The 26,959-nt window shown below is 43.4% G+C and overlaps 1 protein-coding gene across 3 annotated transcripts in view; it reads left to right on the top strand.

The window, feature by feature from the left end:
• The window catches only part of Syn1 (Syntrophin-like 1), a 349,107-nt gene that overhangs the window by 189,687 nt on the left and 132,461 nt on the right, over positions 1 to 26,959 (top strand). For all 3 annotated transcript variants that reach the window (XM_033348439.2, XM_033348447.2, XM_076618468.1), the window contains exon 3: positions 6,206 to 6,394. In XM_033348439.2, coding sequence (XP_033204330.1) covers positions 6,206 to 6,394 — 189 coding nt within the window. The remainder of the gene's footprint in view (positions 1 to 6,205; positions 6,395 to 26,959) is intronic.

Genomic DNA, 26,959 nt, shown 5'->3' with positions numbered 1-26,959 from the left:
GTGTCATTTTAATTTCCATATCGTCCTCCGTTTATTCTTGTATTCTTCCAAATTATTGAAGCCAATCTTTATTACGGTATCGTAGAAATAGCGTTTCATATAATATCAAATGTACAAACTCTTCCTCGTTTCTGTCGATTGATGCAAGAGAATTGCCTAATTGCTTCTAGCAGCGTATATTTTCACTTTACGAAGTGAAACATTGTTCCATCACGAATGTTGATAATGTTGGTACATAGAGCGTAAAATTTACGAACGTTTGGCACGCTCGCTGCCGCGTCTCGCGGATTCGTTCAATATTCATGCCAGCTTGTTCATGGGAACAAGATCATCTGTACATTTTTCTGGTGGACACGGGTTCCAGTCTGAGCCAACGGAATAAATCGGCTTTGCCAGTGTGCATAGCACGTATAAGGAAGAGCCGCTCGTAAATAGCGAAAGGATTCCCGCGTGAGAGGATATTTTCTGTTCTGGCGTCGCTGCAAAGTGCCGTTTACCACCTGTCGATCAAAGTACCGGGACCACAGGTGGCGAACCCTTTTAAAGCGATTCATCTCGCCTTCTTGATCATCCTTTCGCGTCTCACTGTCGCGTTATATTCCAGTAACTTCGTTTCGCGTGATCCTACATTGATTCGAGTATCGATCTCTTGGTTGCGGCAGTAGATAACACTGCTGAAATCACATGTTTCGCTCAGGACGCCACGAGAGTATTTTTATTATTCAAAGCATATAATGGCAAAATAATAATAAATTGATGATGTAAGACAACATTCTTCCCCAATGGACCGTTTATCTTATTGGTGGTCACGGGTGACTACCGTGGCACCTTGCTAACAGTTGATAGCGACATATTATAACAAGGCTTCGTTTATTTCAACAAACCATTCGCATTCGTTATTTCGTCGCAGGCAAAACGTGCAGAATATATTGTTGAAACGTGTAGAAGATATTAGTAAACAGTATTTACCCATTCTATATGTAATACTAAGGTATGTTCACACTTCTAACTTCAATTATATGCTTGTAAAGCAGCATTTACGATTATTTTCTAAGGTGTGTTTATAATAATATTCGTAGATTACCCCTCAAAGATATGGATGCAAACACAGTGCAGCGTTAGATGCAAGATTTGTTAACATTTTTTTTTATTGATGTTCTAATAAAAATGTTTAATTGTTCAATGGGGCAGTTTTTATTTCAAAGTATCTTCTATTTATCGATTATATTCAAAGTGCCCTAACTGTCAATTTTCATACAATTTTTACAATTGTAAGAAGTTCAAACGCTCCGGTCACCAATGACCACCGTGGCAGTCAAAGTGATAATGACATACGCCAGTCGCACGTGCGTTTCCACTTTGGTCTCTGATGCTTCCCCGGATTATTTGTATTGAGATATGTATAATTTTATGTGCTAGACTAGATTAGCTGCATAGTAGTCATACATGTGTGTGAATATCAGTGTGCGGAAGAATGTGTGTGCGCGGCGTTTCGAAAACAATGAATGTAAACTGTTCAGTCGGTTAACAGTCTGGTATGGAAGAAGGTGAGACAAAGAAAGTGCTGAGACGCGTGCAAGTGTGTATCGATGAATATCTTTGAAATCGTTTATCAAATAAATATAGTATAACTATTCTAATATAAATTCTAAGTGTAAATTTAGTGTTTCTATGCCATTATTTCGGCTATTAGGATCGAAAATTCTAAACAATTTGTATTCTGTTTAAAGCTTTTAATTCTGGCTAATAATGTACCTATAAATACGCTGTTGTAATTATTAGCTCGAAATTCGGCGATAAATGAAGCGACGGTGTAGGAATATATCGGCTAATAGCATTACGAAACTAGAATTACATTCGACAATAACATAGAAATAATACAATGTAACTCTCTCACTCAACACAATTCAATTCGCTTAAATCTTATCTAATTTTACACGATTCATACGAGATTCTTTCATTTTTCAATTATACTACGTTCTCAAAAATCTCACATCAGCAATACGTATTCTTGTCACGTGGAATCTTTTCGTAATTCCTAATAACCGTAGAATAATTATTTGCTCGATTCTTCATCGTTCATCATCCCCCCGTGTTCTTGTTCTCACAGTAACAAATTATCAAGATTTCACGTGTGCTTCGTTCGAATTCTCCAACAAAGTTGTCCGGCCCCATACGTTTCTAGCAAAGTCTAAGAATAGGTCGATCGAGACGATCCATTCTTCATCGGGATTCGAATTTTAGAATGGTGCATCGATATAGCTACCTACCGATCTGGGATAAATTTCCGTGCAATTTCAATACGAGATGATTCCCCTTGTAGACGCAAGCTACCCTTTTTTGTCCCTTTCTGTATACACGGGGCTGTGCCAAGGCGGTGGGATAAGACGAGCGGATGGTTGCCTCGCCGGATATTAAAAATATCTTCCGTCGGCAGCGGACAGCGATCGACTTCCGGTTTATTCGTTTTCCTCTTATTTCGAACGCGTCCCCGGAGCTCGATCGGTCGCCTTCAAACTGTCCTCGTCTCTTCTTTCTTCTATCTTTCTGACTCGTTTCTGCCGATGTTTCTTCCATACCGTTCCTGTTATGAATTTTGATGCACACAAACGATATATGATACACCTACGTATCGTATGATACTCGTACATATCGGAGAGACCAGAGAAGTTGTTGGAAGTTGGCGAAGTTCGGAAAGATTCGAACGTTTAACTAATCCTAATGCGGAAATTGATTCCATTCCCTAAGGAAAACTAATGTTCTACCTGCAAGTTGTTCTTAGAGAGTTGCTAAAGTAGATTAGCAGTAGCGAGCTCCGGGGATGTTGCATATTCCAGAAACCAGCGTATTTTGCTGTAACGTGGTCTCGTTGCGAGTGTCTCTAATTCCGAAGATAAAGTCCTAACAGTTCTACCATTCGCATAGACGTATCTTAATAGAAATTCCAATTACCTGCAGCGTTCTAGAGTGACTCGATAGACACCTATTTTCATGATTCTTTAACTCGTCTTTCTACCACCAATAATCATTTTATAAAGCCTGCCTCCTCCCACGCCCACTTAATTGATTGTTTCACGATTTAGTCAGTTATTCGGCTTTTCATTCCGCTCTCGTCGCTTTTTTGTTTTTTTTAAGTGATACACTCGTGTCGGGTAATCTAATCAGAGGAATATTTTTCCGAGTGGGATCTCTTAATTATATTAATGGAGCGTTAAAAAGTAGCGTCAACGTTGGACGCCACTCATCGAGCTTTGTGTCTCATTACCTTTGTGTTCCCTTTCGAGACCGCACAAACAAAAAGCGTATTTCGACTTTCAAATATTTTGTGGATTTCCCGGGTTTTTCCTCCTTGACCTCTTCTCTGGCCTCGAAAACGTTACTTACTGTTTTCTCAGAGTCACTAACTGCTTGTTTGTCGTCTTAAAATCTTCCCAGGATTATGAATAATTTGGATGCAAATACTTCGACAACGTCGTTCGTATGTCAATCTATACGTTGCAAAAACTTTTTCGTGCTTTCTCCTAACTTGTTCATTATTCTATATTTGGATGTCTGCGGAAATTGAGAAAATAGAAAGAAGGAGTTTAAATTCACGGATACAGACGATTGGATATTAAATAAAATTGTCGGTGGAAAAAGTCGAGGAAGAGCTGTGTTAACAAAAGAGAAAAGGAACAGGATAATAAGGGAAAAGAAAATAGCGGAAATGCACCAAGGATAAATGCTTAATTTATTAAAGTGATTAATTTGTAAGATATTTAGGTGAAAAGGCTCATTTACGATCCCACAATCGTTTGTTATTAGACTTAGTTATATAATCGAACAAACGCTTGGCAATATCAAGATCGTTCCTCTTGCACGATTCATCCTGAAATTCACTTCACGCGCGAAAATTATCTAGGGGAGAGCCGCGGATTTCGTTATCGGCCGCGTCGATCGAGCGAAATTGCCAGCCTCGAGAATGGGAGGGCCAACGACGATCGGCCTCGAATACGCGATCGAAATTATAGGTGGCCGCGTTCGGTGAAGCTCGTTCGCTCGCGTGTCGAACGCGCGCGGAAAATTGCACAGCAGGTTCCGGTCGGTGCGCGGCCGACCAGAACGTTTCGAGTTTTTGCGGACCACACGACGATCGCGCTCGTCCAGACAGAATTTTCGACATACCAGGATTCGGATCTCGACTCGTGGCTTTCCAAAATTCCACGAAATCCAAGTAAAAGCGTATGAGCGTAGTCCATATTCGATATTCGTTTTTCGATGCGCCGACGTGATTTTCAGGCAAAATGGTGAATGATAGAAGTTTTTGGAATCCGGTCACCTGGCTATCCGTGTGTTTTACAATATAATCGATGTTGCCAATTTCCAGGCTTACAAAAATGTTCAATTCGATAGTTCTGGAAATCAAACGTTTGCAATTTGTTTTAACGGCAATCGCAACACTCGTAGAAACAGAGACAAGTATTCTCTAACCGGAGAATTATCGCGGATCACGATGCGCTAGGATAAGAACGTCGATGACCGACGACCAGATTTATCCGGCCAATATTAGCGAATGAAATTCTATGGTGACGCGAGCGGTAATCCAATTGGATGGAAATCGGGGACAAACAGTCGTGTCGCGTACACGAGCGCGTCTAATTATTAATAATGCGACGAATCACTGGACAGATGGATGGCTGTTTGCGCCGCTCAGTGAACGAGATTGGTTACTCGGGACTTGTATTACGACCACGGTGTACGTCGCTTATCAATGGGCATCGTTGAAATTGCTACCGTGTTTACCGAACCAGCCACGTTGTGCACGATGAGGAAGAAAAGATTCTGTCGGAGCAGATAGATTGACAAGCAAATGGTTATGATTAGAGTTTACGATGAATGAAAGACATTAGCGTGTTCGTGTGCCGCTGATTACCTGAGAAAATTTGAGTAAACTACGTCCATCAACAACGCTGCTATACTATATTCTCCATACACACACATACACACACACACACACACACACACACACACACACACACACACGTGCACGCACGTACCATCGACTTCTGCTTCTAAAAAGAACTAGTCGTAAACCCACGGTTTACTCCGTATAGATCGGTAATTTCGGTAACGAGAATCGGAGCACGGACGGAAATTCCAGGACGAGGAATAGGAGGGCCAAAAGGCCGGTCGATATTCCACCGATCAGTTCGATATTAAGCCACGTCTTTCCTCCAGGAGAACGTATCCCGACTTTACGACTGGTTTTTACGGGATTCCTGCGAATTCGCCGTTCGCCCGAGGGTGTCGGTTACTCTGCCACCCTCTGAGCGTGTGTTACATGTTTCAGTATTTCGGTTAGCTCGTGTCAGGATTGCAGACTATTCCCGCGCACCTTCGTATCCCCTCCTCTCTTCTCTGTTTTACCACTCACCCCTTATCGTTCGTAGCCCCTCCTGTGCTCGTGCACAGTGTGTTCCTTCGAACTTTAACGAGTTTGTCCTATATGTAATCGCGTCGGTGGCACAGCAACGTCGAAACATCAACGACAAATTGGATTTTGAAACAGTCTGTACGTGACCGCGGTACCGTATCTCGCAGACGCTTCGATGGCGAAACAGAGATCCGGCCGAGGTACGATTTACGAGGCTCGCCTCGGCCTGTTCCACTGTCGGCCAGGTACACGGCAAATTTCAAGGCTGGACGCCGTAAAAACACCGAAGAATCAGCGTTCCCCTACCTGCACTACTTATGCATCATCCACGAAATGGCGCCTGGTTGTTCGTGACTCCTCATCGAGGGGCTGCGATCTAAGTTGTCCGAAAAGTTTTTTTCGTTTTACGAGGAAATAATAGACGCACAACGTCTTTTGTTTTATATTATTTTGTCGAATTACGTATGATTTTGTTCTGTTGAGATAAACACCGCGACATTTCACAGACTTGGTTTCACGTTTGTATGGAGGTGCACTGTTGTAAAAAACACGTTTGCGAAAGAATGACATTTTCCGGACAGCTTAATAGATTTTGATAATATCATCGATCGGTCGAAAGTTTAAGGCTGAATCTACTTATAGAGATAGAAATTTTCAAAAACAGAAAGCACTGTTGTCAAAATCTTGGCGTTTTCATCTTCTCTCAGTTCGATTGTTTTATTTTCCACTAAAGCGTACGATTTTGAATGTCGAAACAAAAATCTCTCACAGTTGGCCATTTTTCTGTTGCAGTGAAATACCTGAGGGAAGTGACACCGTATTTTAGGAAAGCTTCGATCATCCAGGAGGTTGGCTGGGAGCTGCAGCGTGGATTCCTGAGTGCGACTCCTCCGCCTCCAAAGTCACCACCGCGAGCGGATACACGTTATCTGCCGCTGCAACTCTGCAGACTCACCAGGGCTCATCCTTCCTCCGATCCTGGTAAGTTCTTCCATCTCTGCGTTATCTACGTACACGCGTTGCTTAATTCCTGCCGCGACATCGAGCGCGGTTCGCCCGACCGAACGTCGCCGAGGTGAACTCGACGAAATTGTTGAACGGGAGCGTGAAAGCGTAAAACGCATCGACCCAACGACAAACGCGAAAATGTTAATTAACGTTGCCCCCCCCCCCCGTTAAATGAACGGTTTCACTCACTTGCTAGCCCTTCTGTCATATTTCGTTGCTAGGTTTTATTCCGAATTGAAATGCGGTTTTCTTTGGATAGGACGTTGGATGTTTCGTAGATCAAATCTTTATCCTGCAATATCACATTCGTGAAGCGTCGTTATTTATGGTTTGACAAAGACAAATTGTATTTGTAAGAAAGTTAGTTTTCCAAGGCCTTTAAATTACATGATTGATTGGTAACGTTTCAATATGTATCAGTATTGGCAAATTTGACACAGTGTTTTATAGAGATGAATGGATAACGATTGCTTAAGTAGATACTAGAAGAATAATCAGACACGCAGTTAAATTTTCATTTCGTATTTATTTGCTTCGTACAATTAGGTTTAGCACGAGAATACAATTCGACGTTTCTAACAGAAATTTGTTAGATCGATAACGGTGGGTTTTTGGAGGAACTTAAATGATTCTTTGTAAAATACACGGGCAGAAGCATATATTTTTTCTCCGATATAAATTCTGTATTTTAGACATCGGTATTTTCGTTATTTGTAGCATCAGTTAGTTACCGTGAGTTATTTAATTTCAAGCCTCTGAGGTAATAACAAATTCTTCAGCTTCGGCCTTAATTGCTTCGGTTGTGGTATTTGGCGTGTAAAAATGGCGAAAAACGAGGATGGCGATAGTTTTGTTCTAATGATACACAGCGAGTTGTGGAAGTTTCACGAGAGACCACCGGATAGGAGTTAAAAAACTAGTCGAAGCGCGAGTTGGCAAATCGAATAAACGAGGCGAAATTTCTCTTGCCCCGCACGTTTAGAAGTAAACGTTTCAGCAGAACATACCCGGGATTACGTGCACAAGCCGCGTCTCGTGGGTGGCGCTCCTCTCGAGAGCTGCATGCTCAGCGACCGAGATAATGACAGCCATAACGCAATTAACCCGTTTCTGGCATTACAGTCGAACGACCGTGCACGGCGCCAGCGTGCCGCGAGTTTGACAGTCAATTATCGTCTAATAGAATGGGGACTCTGCGCGAGAAAATCTTCATCGCGATTACATGTGTCGTGACACACAGCTTGGTCTGCCTTTCGAGCTTTTCTTCTCTGTTTTTCCTTTATTTCTCGGTCTGGAAATTAAATTAGTATGAATTTCTCAAAGAATAAAAGACTTAATTCCATATGTTTGTTTGTGTCTCTTTAAAAGGTATCTTAAGAGTATGCAAAATTATAAACTTATAAGATAATATTTGTAATCTCATTGCTTTTTAATATTTTTCAATTTGATGCAGTTGATCAATGTAATTTCTGATCTCAATTATTCTTAAACCATTCGCAATGGCGTATTGGTGCATCAAGAATTCACTGACGGTCTTCTTTTTTCTTTCTCAATGTTTGCGATAGATTATTTATCGTAACAGACGAATATTATTCAATCCTTATCAAACATTATGTATCTTGATGTATACTTAAACGAATACATATTTGGATTTCTTACATTGTCCTACTATCCGGTGCTTGAGTTTATGCAACTGCGCCGTTGCGATATGTTGATCCTTAATTTTAAAATAGATTTCGCGTCACTCGTTCTCCCTTTCTCCATTTTCCTTGCCGCCTCCATCGTTCGCTGGCTTTGCAGCCCTTTCTCCTCACGCCGAGATTCTGCTTATATCGTATCGTGTAAGGTGTTTGAAGCAAGCGTGAATTAAAAGCGTCTCCTCTTTTTCGATCGTCGCTTAAACTTAAGCAGGCTGTATCCGCGTCACTTCCGGGAGAACGTAACGCGATTCCTCCTCTCAGGCCCGAACACAATAGGGGGAGGAACTCGTTTGCGTGTATACCAGATGGTGGTAAGTGGCTGCCCAGGCTTGAATGGATCCAGTTTTCATCGAGATGCCTTCGTCTGTTCTTTGAAGGGACACGACCACAAAGAAGGGGTTAGAAAAGAGTATCCGTCAGCCCTCCGCGTATCCAACGTCTAGTTAATGAAAGGCTAATGGGCTCTTAATTCTGTAGAGCTCCTTCTTCAATCCCCTTGCTTGGTTCCCTTCAAACTGTCAACCCTCCGACGTTCCTTTCTTCCCCCTTTTCTACCTTTTCAACCCTTTGCCCTCCGATAACTCTCTGCATTTGCCTAGGAGGAGGTTCCTTCGCGTTGTTGGAAAAGCATCGTCGACCGTTCGCCCGAAGGAACAGCGCGTTTCCCTCCGCTTTTGTCCCGTCACTCTTTCGTCGTTGCATCCTGCCTGAAGAATTCGTAAATAAAGCACCGTTTGCTCTCTGATTTTTTCCACCGTTATCTTTTCTTCTTCTCGCTCTTGAACTATCAACCGAGGTCCCTCGACGGGGATTTCGTTCGTCTCTCTCACCCACCTTACGCAATCTTCCTACCGTTGCTTCTCTCCGTCTATCACGGATTTCTATCGTTTTGTTGCCGTACGTTTGCGTTATCCGTGCCGCAGTCTTCGCCTTCTGCCAACTGGAAAAAGGAAATCGTGCCGTGCCCCCGGAGAAAAACCGGCAGCACGGGAAAGTGTTCTGGTCGACTTGAAGGGGAAAAGGGAATCGTACCGGCTCCGAGAATTGCGGAAAGCAATCAGAAGCGTGCTGTATCTTCCATTCGTATCTGCTTCGCGACGGTTAAGCTGACTAGTCCGAGCTGGCTCTCGTCTCTTCCGGATACGTTATGGTATTTTTCGAGTCAACAGTTCCCGACGTGGAACCATGCCCGTTTCGATTCTGCCCGGCACATTGTCGTGTTTATCCTGTATTACTAGCACCGGATAGCTGACGGATCTAGAAATTGGCGGGGACGCGGTGGGCAAACATCGCACGGAAAAATGTCGTTAAATTCATCCGGAGTTTGCTCGTCAAATATTCAACGTTCTCGCTCTTCCGTGTCTCTGTTTGTCATGTTCGTTCGTTTATCTTCGAGCCGGCGAGTTCCAGGTCGGAAATTAAAGAAACCGGTTCATCGTACGGGCAAGCAATAACAAACATGTACAGGTTGTTTCGCGAGGAGCTTGTACAAACGTACGTACTCCTGAGCTTTTCTCCAATCGATATCGAAAGAGTTGTGCTTCGACCTTGCCTTTTAGCTGGACTTAGCGTCCGCGAATGGTATCGATGCTTTTTTCACCGGGCGGATTCGCGCGTTACGAACAAGCAGAAAGAATGGTAGACGTTAATGGGTTTTCTTTTTGCCCATAGGACGAATGGTGAATGCATTGGTGCGGCGTCTGTGCTACGGTCGCGTTAAAATTTACGATAAATCTCGGGCCGGGGGTGGTTTCCATCAGCCGCGCGAGAAACGCGTCACGTTCGACCGGAATATCTTTTCAAAAGTTTATCCAGATTCCAGGGATTTCCGAGACGGTGGAGCTTATTTACAATTTATCGCGACACGTAGCGACGCCGTGTACGCTACTGACGGATGGGTAATTGTTATTTCGCACCTCTCGTCCCGCGACGTCGTAAAAATATGATTTTATACATTCGCCGCACCCACGGGAGCCTCCTGTCCCGCACCAGCTTTCCTCTCTTCGATCCCTGGCGAGTAGTCGCCTCTGATATCGCGTACCTTCTCTTTATGTTGCTCCACTATCTGCCCTACTTTTTCCCTTATTTTCTTTAGTAATGTATAACGTAGAAGAATCGATTATTCTCAGGCTTCTACTTTTATGCTCCTCTCATTCTTCGTTGCTTTTTTTCATTCTGCGCTTCTTCTCTGTCTGTCTGTCTGTCTCTCTCTCTCTCTCTCTCTCTCTCTCTCTCTCTCTGTTGGTTAGTTGTAAAGAATTTTCTTACGTTCGTATTTGCTTCGTCTACCGAAAATTGAGAAAATCTGCACTACCGTCAATGAAATATCACGAATGCCTTTTACCGAACACTGCGGATAATACGTGGACAGATGGAAGACAGCACAAATTCGTAGAACGAGAGAATGAAGACAGACTCGCTGTTGACCGAGGGCAAACACGGAATGAACGGCAGCCTGGCTCGTCGATATTAGAGGGGAAATGTATAAAAAGGGACAGCGAACGGACGGGAAAAAGGAACGGAGAAAAGAAGATATCGACTATCGTTCGCGGCTCTACCTACGAATTAAAACGGACCAGTGGACGCGCGAACGGTACAATGAAAATTGGCTAATTGAATTAGCGGGTAGCTGAGTGCGACCTGGATAGATAGAGGCTTCCATAACCAGAGCCGTCAGGTTTTAGATGGGTTCCATTAAAAGGAAGAGTGCCCTGTGAACCGCTGAAAGAACCAGCCTGGCTCATCCAATTAAAATCACCTGTTAATTGTACGAATATCGAGGAATCACAATGGTCTCGGCTCGCGCACGCGCCTCCTCGCTTGCGAAATCTTTCCTATCTGAGCGCTCCATCATCGTTGACCATGCGAATTGGACGAGAATTCCCTTGTACCTCTTTAACGAGAACCTATGTTGGCAAACTGACGAGAAAAAAGTATTTATCGCTTGGTTTACCCAAACTTCCATTATAAGTCGAGCACTCTATGACTAAAAAACGTGGTATCGATAATTCGACTGCTTGTAAAGTCGAATATTTCTCAATTGAATCGGTCATTTTATAGAGGAGCCGAAGCGAGATACTCCTTTCGATTGCGTCTCGCCAACTTTCTAATTAATGCCTCGAAATGGTACTCGAACGAGCCACTCGCAATCAAACTCGCAATCACTCGTATGTATTCGTAGTGGTAGATCGAGTGCTTTGACCAGATCTATGATACACTTTCCATTCCATTCGAGCCTCGTCGAATCAAATGAAACTTCAAATACGTCGATTCCCTCGTGTAAACGTGCACAAACACAGTCGATGGGTATGTGTATTTAGTTTTTCTCAAGGTAAATTCATTCGAGAATCTACGCGCCCCTACTTTCGATTCAGAGACACAACACGTCCGCGAACTAGGGGCTACACATAGACGAACGATGGGTGGAAATCGGTGAGGGTCGATGGTGGAAGCTCGAGATTCAACTGTACGCCACTGGTTGGCAGGGCGGAGGATGCGAGAGTTAAATTAGTTTCCGGAGCAAAAGCTAGCTGCCGCCTGGTTTTCAGGGCTAACCCCGTGTATAATTCCAGAACAGCTCCATCAGGCTGGAACCCACGAAGAACCTTCCATCCAAACCATCTACCATCCACTGCTGACGCCACTACCACCGCCACCCTTAGCCGCTATCAACCATCTACCCGACCCGTCCTTTGCGCGTTCGCCTTGCTAGACTTCGCGGGGGCTGCAGTTTGCGAAGTTAATTACCGTCGGATAATTGCGCTCTATATGCCGACCGACTGATTAACGAGCCTAGATCAGCCGGCAAGTCGCTTGTTCCCTCTTTTGTTTCCTTGTTCGGACAGAACGATTGTCTGTCCGGTGATTATGCCTCATGGGAAGCCTTTAAGTTTCATTGTCCGACTAGGCTTGTTTTCGCAACGGGTATACAGATTCTTACCTGTGTGAGAATTATTTCTTTGTTTCACGGGATTTAGATAACAGTCTCGTTAGCATTTGAAGAAAGAGACAAAGTTACTTTTAGCTTTCTTCGTAATTAGGTCTATCTAAATAGAATGATTTTTAGAAGAGTTATAGATGCCCAATATAAATCCTTAATTGTGAGAAAGTTATTTTTATGTTGTATAAAATAGTTGGTTAAATTATTTTCATCGCACGTTGCTTGATCAGTTGAATGTTAATTCGAGATTATAGAGGAATCGTATCAGAGAGACAAAGCTTCGTTTGTCGATCGTATTGCACTCGAATACTCAATTTCATGATTCGCTCGTGATCCTAACCACAGAGAAGGTTACCTCGTCTCGTTGTCTCCAAGAATTGATTCCTTTTGTACTATACTTAGGACAAAGGATCCTTCAGTATCTGAGAACCAATCCATCGAAGCACTAAAAAGTGTCAAACAGTAAGTACAATTAGTCGAACACAAGAACGCACAAACGCAAGATCGTATTTTGAACTTTCTCTACAATGGGAACAAACAGATGAGACGATTAAACGTAGGCGAGGTTTAACGCAAGTTGGAAATTTGCGGCGTGTTGTCCGGCGCGAAAAGGAGCTCGCGTAGGTGCAAAGGGGGTGACGAAGGAAAGGGGTGAAAAAGGGCATAGGTAACGAACGTTCTAGAATTGCAACGGCGTTATCAGTAACAAGCAGAATTGCATTGTGCGTGGAAGACCCTCGGGCGTACGCTACCTGTTCTCATTACTATCCAAGCGTCCTGCGAATCGCAGCGGACGCGAGATGGCGCGTTGGCGCGTGCACGAGGCCGCGCGTGTGACCGTCGCTCAAGACTATTATCAGACCGTGTAGACTTCGTCTACGTCGTCTACGTCGTCGTGCACGGTTCCATTATCCTCTAATATCGTTACACGAGGTCGCGCCGCTACGGTTTGTAGAACCGACGGCCACGATAATGCCCGTTACACTAACGACAGGGATATCGTTACCGGCGATTGTGTCCGCGTACGTGACGTATCTATCTCGACCACTCTCTCGATTATTATTTAATAACGGAACCCTCGGGGTTTCCGCTTCCGCTGCCAACTTTGAGCGATCAAGGATAAGTGGACCTTTACATTCTAGATTTATTTGTTTATAGAACTTCTGACAGTCCGACGAAGATATTTAATTAGAATTAATAATATGTAATGTGTAGCTAAATGTGTTACAATAGTACTACATATGATTTTTCATTCACATAATAGGAGTGTACATTTAGATAAGTGGATTCGATTATTGATTTTCAGATTAAATGCGTATTCGATACGATAGTTCAATTGAATTCAGAGTTCATTTGATCAGACAATAAGTAAAATTTCCTTCAAATAAATGAATTTCATGTAAATGGATTTCTGCTGTAATACGTAAATAATTGAAATTAAAGCGGTACGCGAACATATCTCTGTCTCGATGAATACCACACTCGCAGATGTATAGTAATTATGAAGAACAAGATGATAGGATTGGTAGCTCTGTTCTTTGCAATAAGTGCGTTCATAGTAACTAGTAATTCGAAGTTGGGCCACGATTCTTCCTGCAATACGTTACTGTCATCTGTAGTTAACGTTGGTACACATTGCCCTCGCTACATCGTGCTATCGATAAAATCAATCCAGTTGTAAAAGAGAAATACAAATAAATCTTGGCGACGCATTCCCAACGTATTTGCATTTACGGTTCAAGTCTAACAGTTTCGATTCACGGATGTGAGTAATACGCGCGAGGCAATCGTCGTGCACATGCTTGGACGTAAAATTTATTACCGTAGAACTGTAAAATTTAGCGTGGCCAGCGCATAACCGCTGTCCACGCGATCGTTACCTGTGACCGATGCGTCGGTCAGGTAACACTGCCCGTTGCAATCTGTTGCCACGATCGGGATGTAAAGTTTACATCGATGAAACGTAATTTCGTCGACAGTTTCGCCTGTCAGGCTATACACCGATGATCGATACAGCCTCTGTCGAGCGATCGTAGAACCGCAACTTCTCTCGCGGACCGTCGCCGATCGATACATCCGATTCCGAAAGTTTTCAACCCCTTGGAGCACGCGGTGAATTTAGGCTATAGCCTCGTCCCGATGGACTTTTAATTGCACCGTTTCCCGACGTTTTCATCGGGCGAAGTTCGAGGCGAGATTTCGGCATTTAGAATCGCTTTGCGTCTCGATCGTTTCACACGGTGCCAGACAGTCAAATGGAAACGACGCGTTCTGAAATTTTAAAGTGGTTTTAGACGTCTCTCGGATCGTTCGAAGTATCGCAGAAAAGAATATTGTCATTTAAACGCTGCAAGGAAAGGGCACGATAAATCATATTTCCCTCTTTTTATAGAAGAGTATCTTTGAGATTCAACGTGTTGTCTACCAATTTCACGTCAAAAGCATCTTTAAATATTTGTCTCATAAAGGAATTTCTATTCGTAGTATTAGATTATTCGACCTGCTACGTTCCCTGATTTGTTCGAGTGAACGAGGTTCTATTTTCATTATGAAATTACAAGCTAATATGGACGAGTCAATTTTAGTGACAGAAGAATAGTGTAAATATAGAATTTTAATCAATTTTGATGGTGCAATTTATGTTTGACAGAAATAAAATATCACGTGAAAAGGAAGTAGGTGTTATTAATTGCAGAATTAACTTATCCTCCATGGTTAATAAATCAAATGTGTCACCTAATAAAAGTTTGCGAAACTATTCGACGTGATCCAGTGTCATTTTCATGCATCCATAAAGATGAAACGAAGAATGGTGCGTGTAGTTGAAATAGTCAAACGGCAGTCGAAATGGTGATGGTAGACATTCTGTCTGCGTTCACGCAATTTCGTCGGTCGTGCATCATTTTGCGGGCAAAAACGTTCAGTGACACTCGTCGTGCGCACGCCCCTGCAGCCGGTCGTCAATTTCACCGGTCGACGGCGCGGCTTACTGCGAAAGTTATGAATTGCGGAACGTTGCGCGACGCCGGCAACTGCCTGGCTCGCCTTTCGTAAATTACCAGATGAAAATATACACCAGCCAGCTGGCTAGCCGGTAGATTGTTCGATCGCGACTGATAATCGAATAAAACGACGGAAATGTGGCCCTCGGGAGAAATATTTACCCCTCGTACGCAGTTACAGATTAACGTTCGTGAAAAAACGAGCGAAAACGTGTGCAACGTTTGACAAACGCCGCCCTTTCGTCGCTGCCCGCCACATGGAAAATGCTCGTTTTAGTTTCGTTTCAGTTATTTGAACGCAATAGATATCAAGGGCCTGATTTGTCGATCCAATATTTTGAAGAATTTTAGCTCTCCAACGATCTGTCGATTTTACAACTTTTTAGATTTCTGCCACGTCTGAAATTCGCTTTTCTCAAATATATGCTTCTTTGAAGTACATATCTTGAATATCTTGTGAATTTCGTAATTTCTGCATATGAATATTTATACACGCACACAAATTGTGCTATACACACATCATCTTATTAGTTTTTTTTTTGTTTGTCTTGATTGTCCTGTAGTTTACTTCTAAATGGTTAACACTTTGATTGCCACGCCGAAATCACATGTCTCTCTCAGGACGCCACGGGAGTATTTTTATTATTCAAAGCATATAATGGCAAAATAATAATAAATTGATGATGTAAGACAACATTCTTCCCCAATGGACCGTTTATCTTATTGGTGGTGACGGGTGACTACCGTGGCGCCTTGCTAACAGTTGATAGCGACATATTATAACATCGTTTATTTCGCTTCGTTTTATTTCAACAAACCATTCGCATTCGTTATTTCGTCGTAAGCAAAACGTGCAGAATATATTGTTGAAACGTGTAGAAGATATTAGTAAACAGTATTTGCTCATTCTATATATAATACTAAGGTATGTTCACACTTCTAACTTCAATTATATGCTTGTAAAGCAGCATTTACGATTATTTTCTAAGGTGTGTTTATAATAATATTCGGAGATTACCTCTCAAAGATATGGATGCAAACACAGTGCACCGTTAGATGCAAGATTTGTTCTCATTTTTTTTTATTATTGATGTTCTAATAAAAATGTTTAATTGTCCAATGGGACAGTTTTTATTTCAAGGTATTTTCTATTTATCGGTTATATTCAACTGTTAATTTTCATTCAATTTTTACAATTGTAAGAAGTTCAAGTGCTCAGGTCACCAATGACCACAGTGGCGTCACAGGAAAAACCGTGGCAGTCGAAGTGTTAATTTAAATATTGACAACAAACTATCGGTCGCAATTTTTGGTCGAAATTAATCTTGACTTTAACTCAACTTAAAAATATCAAAAATTATTTCACGAAGGATCCCAGTTTTTGGTGACGTTCACTGAAACCATATGACGGGCTTTAATCGTCTAAGAATCTTTAAATCTAATAAGAAAAATGTGTTGCAGTATCCTCTTTTTCAAACAAAACAAGTCGGCCATCACTCTCTTTGTGAATATTGCTGGAGGAACAAAGTCAATCGTCCAAGTAGTCTCCTGTCCTTCTTTGCATCTGTATAGCAGCAAGAACTCGACGAAGTGCTCTCTGTGGACGAAATTCGATCTGAAAGTTTATCGAGCCACGTTTTATAGTATTCAGCTAGGCTTTATTTGTTTGAAACAGGGACGCTGTATTAGCTTGGCAAATCGATGTCCAAGAGTGGTAGGAGTACGGAAATATAAAACTCGGCTTTGTTCGAGGAATATCTATATGCCGTACGCCACGGGAATTGCGCGAATATTAAGAGATCCACCCAGGGAATGGCTAATATATCCGTGTCGCTTGTTTATTCGCAGCGAGATTAGAACCGGGACTGCAATCCCGCGAATCGATCGGTTCCCCCAATCTGCTTCCGTGGTTGTCTCGCAACGTTTGCAGTTTTTTCTAGCATTTTATTCAAGAAACCTCTGGAATACGGTGAAAAATATCGGAAAATTTCCAAGCTCATTGGGGCTCCGATACATCGATAACTTAGATGTTCAATTAGCAGCAGTCGATATTTGAGCAAGCTGTTTTTCTTCTTCTACCCTTCGACGGATTGATCCGTCTTTCCTATTTCTTGGTATAATTCCAATTTCTCGTGTTGATAGAATTCTCGTAGCTTTAATACAAATAAAAATGCAAATAGGAAATTTGCTATGCAAACATCGCATATCTGACGCACGAATATCTAACGTAACATTGTTTGAATATTGATAATATTTTAGGGATTAAAAGAAACCAGTGCAATTATTTTAATAATGGAATCATTCAACTCTAGTACTAATCTTGGACTAAGAGAAATTTTTCGGTCAGTGCGTCTATTAAAATTCTGCTTCTATGCAGTGTACCTACCACTTCAGGCACTGTCAAGTTTGCTCTTAAAATCGGTAAAAAATATTGATCCGATGTCGGAAACCTTATCCAATGGCTACCCCAACAGTCTTAATAAATAATAAAAACTTATCCTCCAAAATGTCTGAATGTCTCGTTCTTCTGTTTCAAGTTTCACCGTCTTTCATAAGTGCTCATTTTCCTCAGTAATCATTCAGGATCGCGCAGTGTCATTAAATAAATCATTTCAGTGAACTTTGATCTTTTAGCATCGTCGCTCGCAAACGAACGTGGCCCTTTTCCCTCAGGTGTATCGGCGCCAGGTGACATTTCGCTCGGCTGCACCTCGGCAACCGGCGTCTTAACCTCGTTGAAACGACGACAGCTTCCATCTCTGCGACTGCAAAAGCGTGTTTCCCACTGCGTAAATTGTGGCTGACGCACGGTTTTCCCGGAATCCCTCGAAGGGATCGTTTTCGCCGCAGCAGCCACGTTGAGAGCCAAGCGACGCGGCAATACCTTGATTGCACGGATATTAATTAATCGGGATCCCGGTGCAACCGTACTCGCCACCCCACTATCTGATCCAAGGAAATCAGGACGCTTTGCTCGACGATTCGCGCCAACGTCATCGTTTCTCGTGCACCCGACTCCAAGCTGCGACCAGTTTCGATCGTCGACAGCTCACTCTTCTCATTCTCGACAACTCGATTTTCTTGATGCCCCTTTTGAATATTTAACGAATCTTCTTTAAATGCGTGAAGCATATTTTTCCTTTATTTTCAATCGGAATTAAACGATGGGGTGGGTACGCTCGTGGTGAAATACGGGTAGATGGAGGAAAGACGGTTGAAAGGAATTTAACGACGTAAGGGGTGAATCTGATATTTGCCACCCCTAGCAAAAATCGTTCGTAATAGGGGTGGTTTCGCGTGACAGCGTCGCAGTGGCAGATACACGTACCCACGAGCGAGATTTAACCGCAAGCTATCCCGGTATGAGGCGTTTCTTTGCACAGCGTGTTTTTCTCGTTGCGAAACGCAGACCTTCCCTTTAATAAATTAATAGTAATTCGTCTTGCAAACGTAGTTGCTGGCGTTTTACAGGATAGTCTCGTTTCTGAAAGGATTTATCCCGTGAATTTACGTCGTTGGAGATGAAAGTTTCTAAACAGTCTCGCGGAAACTCAAAAGGAACATCTGTTCGTCGAGTCGAAACAGTTTCGATCATGGCCGGTGTTTCCGGCCTGATCGTCGAAATTCGTAAGTTCTCATAAATTCGTAAGTTGCTAGCAAATATCGATCAGCGTGTCGAAAGACGGTGCGCTTTCATCTTGCTTTCATCTAGCGAATTTCCTTGTTAACGAAACTCTCGGTCTGCCTGGGGCATTCGACGAAATACTTAATCAGTTCGATCGTAAATCCTGATAAAAAGTTGGCCAGGGTAGGGGCGAGTGGAATGAGGAACTTGGGAATTATTTCGAGCGGACGGAGCTATTAAAAGACTTTTTAAAAGCTGCTTTAGCCGGTCGGTGTGGGGCAGCGCGAACGTACACCGGGCTTTTTAATGAAATTTCAACGCGAAGCCACGTTTGCACAATCGTTCCGCTCGAGCAGAGAGAAAGACCGAGATCCATTGTGTCCTGGAATCCCGTCGGAGCCACTTAAAATTCAATAATCCCCCGGCTAAGTGCAGACACCGGACCGAGCCAGAGTTTTCTTATTAATTAGCTGACGATTTGTAGCCAGACATATCTTCAGGTGCCGGAAACCGTACAAGAGAAGCACGACAGCGGAGGATAGATGTTGGTACGAGATGGTTGCACGACCAAGATCTCTACGGCAATAACTCAGTTCGCCGCTCGCACGCGGCTAATTAAACGACCCGTATCGGCCAGTAGCTTTGCTCGACTTAATTTGAATTAGCGGTAAGTCGGTGCACGCTCGCTTAAGTTGCCGCGTTAATGAAACTGCGAAACCACTCTGCCGAGTTTATGCACGCCGCACAAAGCCACCTCTGTACCACCAGTCTGCGGAACGAAGAGAGAAAGTCATCTCCCTGACTCCCTGTACAACGCAATGTTACTCTCGAATTTTCGTGCCACGCCACTTGTCGCCAAGTCCTTCTCTTCTCTGCGTTTGCACAGCTTCTAGCTTGTTTTCTTACGTGTCCCAGGGAATTCGCGAAACTCACGTGTGTTTAGTCAGCCTGACGGTGGAACACGACCTAAAAATCCTCGTTCTAGTTTCTACATTGTAACTCGGCTCTCTAGGATTTCAGACACTAAAATCTTACCTCACGCTCGCTATCCTACATTCGTAATTGGCGTTTCGTGGCTGTATCTTCCTTTTTTCGGAGAAATTCGCGATTTTTCTAGATAATCAATTTTTATAGAAAAATCTCCGAATGAAATATATGTCCTAAATTGCGAGTTAATTTCGAGAAATTTCCATCTGAACAGTACTTCGATCAAGTGGCGCCCGGAGAATTTCAACGTTGTTAGACCGCCATTGTCGCAGTTTGTGAAATTCTCGCAGCTCCCGAAGATTGTACCGCGGACGTTCTTTGGAGATCGTCCATCGGATTCTATCGCGGCAACAGTTTCAACGCTTCTTGTCCGAGCAGCGTGACCCAATGTGTTTAGTGGACGTGGCCAGCAAAGACGTTGGACGAGGGAATAAAGCTGGTGCAGTCGGGTCACGCGTGGATCCTGACAATTAGGAGCAGAAGGAAGATGATGCGGTCTGGCGACGAGCAGATACGCTGGAAGACGCGGTCGAATGGAAGAAGAGGGAGAACCACGTCGAATCTAGAGTCTATAGATTGCAGGAGAAAAGGGAAGCTGTTGTACACGAGGCGTGTACGAATTTATCGATCGCCAGGTGTTGCTTTATTTGGATTTAATGGAGTGGAGACGTGTCGGTGATGAAAACCACAGTGGTTTAGTTGGATTTCCAGCAGAAGAGAAAATTGTGAGACCCTCGCTTCCTTGGAAATCCTCCTTCAGCGTTGATTAAATTAGAGAATTGTGTAACGATATTTTAAAATTCAGAACGTGGCTATATTTTTACATTCAGGGCGTAGCTGTGTTTTAAAATTCAGAAATTAAAAAATCATGCCAAGGCGGGGCAAAGGTCATGCGAAAAATTGAAGATGGAAAGAAAATAGAGGGATAAAAGGGTAAGTTTGAGCTATTCGAGCGCTGTACGTTGAAAAGCAGAATGACAAAGGCATATCGGGAGAATGCAGCTTGGGTAGTCGGAATAGGAGCTAGATTTAGGTGTCCGGAAACGGCGCGTTCTAATGTCGTCGTCCTATTGTCCCGCACTCAGCCGCGGACTCGAAACCTTGTTAACTCCCCGGAAATAGTTAACAGCGGCACGTTCGACTGGCAGCGTTGCGTCGGCCCATCGCTGGCTGGTCCACTACGGTATCTTGCTTCGACCCGAATTACTAATTCCTCGCCCTAGCGACGTTACTTTCTACAAATGGAACAGCTTCGGCCGTACATACAAACGAGAATGGTCCCTTTCCTCGCGGTCAGCCCAGGCTGACACGATCTTTTTCTCCTCGTTCATTCGACAGGAATAGACACGTGATGAGACTTAATTGTTCGCAAATCGATGACGCTGCATCCTCTTAGAACCTGAAATGTTTTTAACGTTTAAATGTTTAAAGGATCGAAGATAGAAGGGCGATGAGGAATTTTTAAGCCCGAGGAAAGAGAATCGAAATATTTCACGACTGACGGTGAAATTCGTTTAACACGGTTGGCCAAAGTTTGGAGCATTTTTCCGACGAATGGTTGGAAATGTTTTCTGTTTATGTTAAAATTCAACGAGGTTGGAAACGTGTCGGTATTAGTGTCCGCGTTTGTCCAACGCTTTGAGTCGAATCGTGCAGCTATTTCCACAGAGCGTTTAAATCGTCAGACTGTCGACTGTGATAAATTTTTGTTCACCATGCCGCCACTGTGCTCGAGAGAGAGAGAGATATTTAAATAGCGACCAGCCTGGAAAGGTTAAAAATGTTGAAACGCTGGCAGTCGCGGTGCTCCGCTGTCCGCTCGCTACGTGATTCTAACTTCTCTTTCACTTTCCTTCCGCAACTAATATTTTCCACTATTTCGTTATATTTTTTGTTATTTTTTTTTACAACTGTCCTGTTTTTTTCGTTTTGTTTTGCAAGCTTTATATATTTTCCATTCGACGGAACATGAAACTATAAATATCACCAAAAATTCCACCTTTATTCTTTGCTCCTACAATTTATACTTCTTTAAACAAAACAACGTTCCCTATAGCGCAAACCATTCCCTATTGCATGGCGCGTGTTTCTAGGGTCGATAGAGCGGATCGAACGACTCGAAAAACTCGGCTTGGCCTGAAATTGGCCGGACGCGAGTTGGTGCGGTGATAAAGTCCAGGAGGGCAGAGGGTTGCGCAGGGGTGGCCGCGTAATACGCTTAAAATACACAGCGTGGCCGAAGGTTAGCTGGGTTAAGCTAGGTCGCGGGCCACGCGAGCGCGCGTTGCTCGCAGATTGAAATCTAGTCATAGCCCGCGTTACCGCCACCCTCTTTGTCTCTCCTTTCTCTCTTGTTGTTCTATCGTATCCTCCATCTCCACATTCTACTCTCTCTCTCTCTCTCTCTTTCTCTCTCTCTCTCTCTTTCTCTTCCCTCTACCCTCTTCGATAGCATCCGTGGCCGCTGATATACAGGATGTACATCGTGTATACACTCCGTACGATATTACGATTCGATGGAATCGCCGATTGGCCCGCTGGGAAATCGGCATTCAATTGTCCACCGACGACCGATATGAACCTCCGCGCGCTCGTGGTCGCGTTCCAACGGCTCGAACAACCCTGTCGCTTTCGAACCCCGTGGGTTTGGTATTTCAACCCCTCGTGGTCACCGATGTTGCCTGGATCGTGTAAGCTCGTTCCAGAGATCGTTTCCATGAGCCAAGTTGTTCTTTGTGCACACCTATTTCGCGGTTATTTAGACACGTGCGTGGTTGACCATGGTTGACGATGTTAATCCTTTGTTCTCTCGGCGAAGTTTCGTGGTAGGGGTGCTGTCGATACGAGTCGATATTTCAAAGGAAAATATACGTCATATTAGATGCTTGTTGGCAAGTGTAAACGGTTGAAAGATTATTCCTTCGAGCTCTTGACCTTTCTTTCATTTTCTTTTTCATAGCTTCCTATTGTTTTAAGTGTTTTATTTAAAATGTACATTTGCGAAGACAGTTGCTCGATAGGAAGCAATTTAAACAATTTTTTGCTAATTATATAGAGCACTCTCTTAGTTCTCTAAAATTCAATAGCCATGGAATTTCTAAGTATTTTTTTAACGAAATGTACGGAAATTTTAACAGACAAAGGAAAGTCAGATACACACAGAAAAATTACATTTGACTTTTTCCTTGTATTTTATAGTTCCTAACAGTGTGATAACGTTCGAAACAATTTCCGGGGCATGTTATACCACGGTTTCTTTTCTTTCTCCGGGTATCTTTCTATTCGAGAGAACTGCGCAATCTTTGTGTCTACGTTGTGGATGCAGAAATATGAAATATGGCTTCCCATTTACACGTTCTTCGTCATCGCTTGCTCCTGCTCTTCCTAATTTCATACTCACAAAACGCAAACAGGTTCTACCAACGCGAAATCTCCTGCTGGTTTAAGAATGTCGACTGTGACATAAGAGTACGCTCCACAAAGGAATACAAGGGGTGAGCAGTGAATCACGGATTGCGGTTTCGAAAGAGAAAAATATCCGCGTCGATCTTTCTTGCGATACAAATACGATCGGACGCAAAGCACAGCGCAATGATCACAATATTTCTAAGCTGGCAAACGTTCGTGGAGCCCCATCAATCGACGATTCAGTCGTATAGAACGAGCAACGTTCCCCGACGAACGATAGAAACTTTCCCGCGTGGAACACTTTCCTCGCTTTGTTTACATTGTAACTCGACGCGCGAGGGTTATTAACGCGGAGGCACGAAACGAGTCCCGGTGCTCGTCGCGTCAAAGCAGAGAATTAAAAGCAGCCGGCTCAGCTTTAAACGTGCCAAGAGAGGAAACGAGCGAGAAAGGACGAGGTAGCGAGTATTTCCCGGCAAAGCACGCGGTAACCATATTACCTGACCGTACCATCACTTCAGAGATCCGTCGATGAAAAGAGTGCCTTGAGTTTCGACTTGGACACGGACGGTGAGTATTTGGTCGTTGCTTGTCGTAGAAAATGACTCGTTACTGAATTCATATTCTATGCATATGCGTCGGTCAAATGACGCTTGTAAACGAGAAATTACTTACGCTTGCCCTGCATGTCTACGCCTACGTGTACTCGCAACTCGATTTATTTAAATAGTTTGATAGAGCTAGGGAAACTACACAAAGGCTTTGTGAAAAAAAAGGAAGAATGAAAGCGCAAAAATATTGACGTCACGATATGATGTTTCGAAGTGAAATTATTTAGGCAGTGATTTCAGGATATGAACGAAGAATAGTTTTGTCACGTGAGTTTAAGGTCTGCAGTTTCTCGTGTTTAACCGTTTCTATCTCTATTCGTACGATAATCATTAATAAAAGATTTGCCAGATTATCGATAAAGGATGAACTACCTCGTCGAATTGTACCGATATCCAGAAACAATGGAAAAATTCTGAATCGGATTGCAAAGCGCTTAATCTTCAGACATTTCTGTCTCGAAACATTTGTCAGTGGAATCCAGCCTGGACGGGTCGTAGAGAAACAGGGTTCATTAATAACGAAACTAAACAGGGACTCGTCGTTTCGCGTAGACCGAAACGACGTATTCCCATTGGCAGACAGTCGACATCATTTCCGTTGCCGCGACGCCGCTGACTGTTTAAACCGCTTAACCGATTCAAAGCTGGTCGGCTAAATCCGCTAATGTTTCGGTCGGTATATCGATGCGGTCAATTAACCATTTCGCTGGCTTAACCGATTTGGCGGGTTAACCTTTTTGGTCGGTTTACCGTTTTACTCCGGGGGCAGTGTATCCCCTGGATTTTCACGGTGAGCGACCGCTTTTCAAAGGAAGCTCCGAAATTTTGCTTTATCCGTCGGATTCGGGCAGAAACCTCGCGCGCAGTCTCCCATTTTCCGACCAACTTTCCGTGTTTTTCACCGTCGAACTGAAGGTTTGCACGAATCGATGGTTTATCCACTAGGCCAATTAACGCGATACACGCGGCTCGTTTAATGTTGCGTGCTTCGTTGCAAGCTACTTGGATTTCGCCGAAAAAGAGGGAGCCATCCTCTGTTTGCCGTGTGTAATTAGGTGAGGCGGGAAACTTTTGATAATTAACGAACTTCCGCGTCGTTTGATCGCCTCTGAATTAGGAATTACAACCAGAATCCTACGATCAGAAACGATTTCCCTCAATTTTCTTTCATTTTCAAATTCAATCTCGAACTCTGTACGGAATAATCAAAGTTATTATGTGACACCGTTAATCGTCCGGTGAAATGCAAATATACATTTACTCAAAAATTGCTGGTGTCTGAATTTGACGCGTGACAAATAGCCATACTTTAGCCTGAGGAACAGAATTATGCGGAATGAAGTATCGGTTAAGTAGAATAGAAAAGGGCGCAGGATTTAAACGTTTCGCCGTGGCAGCGCGCTAATTCGCTTTGACAATCGCAACGACTCGCCGCGCCAGCTGCACCCGCTCCGGAAACTAGTTAGTAGTTGGACAAACAATCTGGAATTACATGCGGTGCGTCCCTCTGGCCGTAACAGGTAGAGAAAGAGACTGTGCTGCTCGCCACGACCACCAGAGAAACGGCATAGAGTCGCGACTGGGGAAATAGGGGGATGAGGATTTGGTAGGGTCGGTACATATTTAACGAAACTACCGGAGGGGAAAGGTGAGATTGAAATTGTCCGCAGTACAAAATTCAAATGGCGTCTTTCCGGGTCGAGATCGCGGTATTCTTTGCCTACCATGAGTCTCGGATTTCTTCGGTCGATGATTAAAAGTCGACGCCATCGAAGTCTGTTGGAAACGAGCGCGAGAAACGCTAACGATCGCGATCCTAAGTGACTGATACACGCGTGGCCTAATACGGTGCTAGCTATTACGGTGAGTCAGCTACAAATTAGCCTCTTAAATGACTGCTTTTTTGTAGATACCGTAGCTCGTTTGAACCGTAAAGGGTCGGTTTTTGTATCGTATTTTTTTTCTCTGATTTCGCTCATTTCAGACGATTAAAAGTAGTGATTAGACCGTGATGGGATTCGAAGAACAGAGGAATAATTTGTGGATAATATGAGGATCGTAGAAGGATTAATCGCACTCGCGCTATCTTAATTATATACTTTCCATCCCTTCTTAAGGTCATCAATTTTTATCGCGCGATGCAGAATGGTGCAATTAGTGTCGATCCAATAAATCTACATCGTCCGAGAATGATCCCAAGGCAAACGTACTTTTTCGAACCAGCTTTCTTTTTCTTTGCGATCTAACTAGGAGCCAGTGAAAAATTAACGAGCGACTAGCGCGCGAGAAAATAAGGTTCTCGCAGCGGAACGTTGGCAGAAGAACGGGAATAAGAGAGCGGAAGGTAAAGAGGTGGAAAGAGTATGCCGGTGACGCGAGGTAGGGAAGAACCATGCGAAAATTTTACTCCAACGAGATTTTCCATTCCGCATTCACTCCATTAATGTCACGCCGTCCTGCACCGCCGTACGAAAAGCTCAATCGTGCTTTATTTCGTCGCTCCCTCGAGCGTATAAACAATGGAAGAAAGTCTATTTTGGCTGGACCAATGGCCAAGAGGATGTTCCAGAGACAGTGGAGAGAAAACAAGGACGACAAAACAATTTGGAAAACACGAATGGATAAAGAAGAAACTCGAATCGTTTTCTATGTTTCTGCAGTTGATATTACGATATTGTGTAATTAATTCTTCGAGATCGAAATCTTCGGGAATACTGGCGAACGGAGATGATTTAAAACGTAAACTGTTGGTCAAAAGGGTCTTCTGTTAATTCTAAATTCTTTTCTCAATGCTTTCCAATAATATCTTGATCGACGTTTTACCGAAGATTACTTTAAGGTAAAGAAATTTCGAATTGACTTCTTTTCAGATCCAAGAAAATAAAACATCTTCGAGATCTCGTCCTCGAAGACATAAATGTAAATGTAAACGAGGGCAGCCTCCCAAGGCGTTAACGTGCGATTTTCCCCGCAACATTAACTAGCTTTATTGCTTGATTTCCGCCCGACAATACGTCCGATTGATAGGGAATACGTGAACGGGAAGTCGAAGTGCTCGGAACTAATTAAAAGAGCAGAAGCGAAGAAGACGCGGCAAAAAATGTATAAGGGAAAAGGGATAATGGAAGGAAGTACGAGTCGCAAGGGAAATAAAACCGAAGAAGGTGGAAACGCAGAACGGGTCACGGAGTAGTCCAGCCAGGACAAGTAGAAACGGTCGACCGAGTGGTACGACGAAGTTGGTGCGAATTCAAGGGTCGCGCGC

This window comes from Bombus vancouverensis, chromosome 5, assembly GCF_051014615.1.
Source record: "Bombus vancouverensis nearcticus chromosome 5, iyBomVanc1_principal, whole genome shotgun sequence".
In the NCBI taxonomy this organism is placed as follows: Eukaryota; Metazoa; Arthropoda; class Insecta; order Hymenoptera; family Apidae; genus Bombus; species Bombus vancouverensis.
Note: the sequence above shows the minus strand (reverse complement) of the source record. Positions and strands in the feature narration are given on the sequence as shown.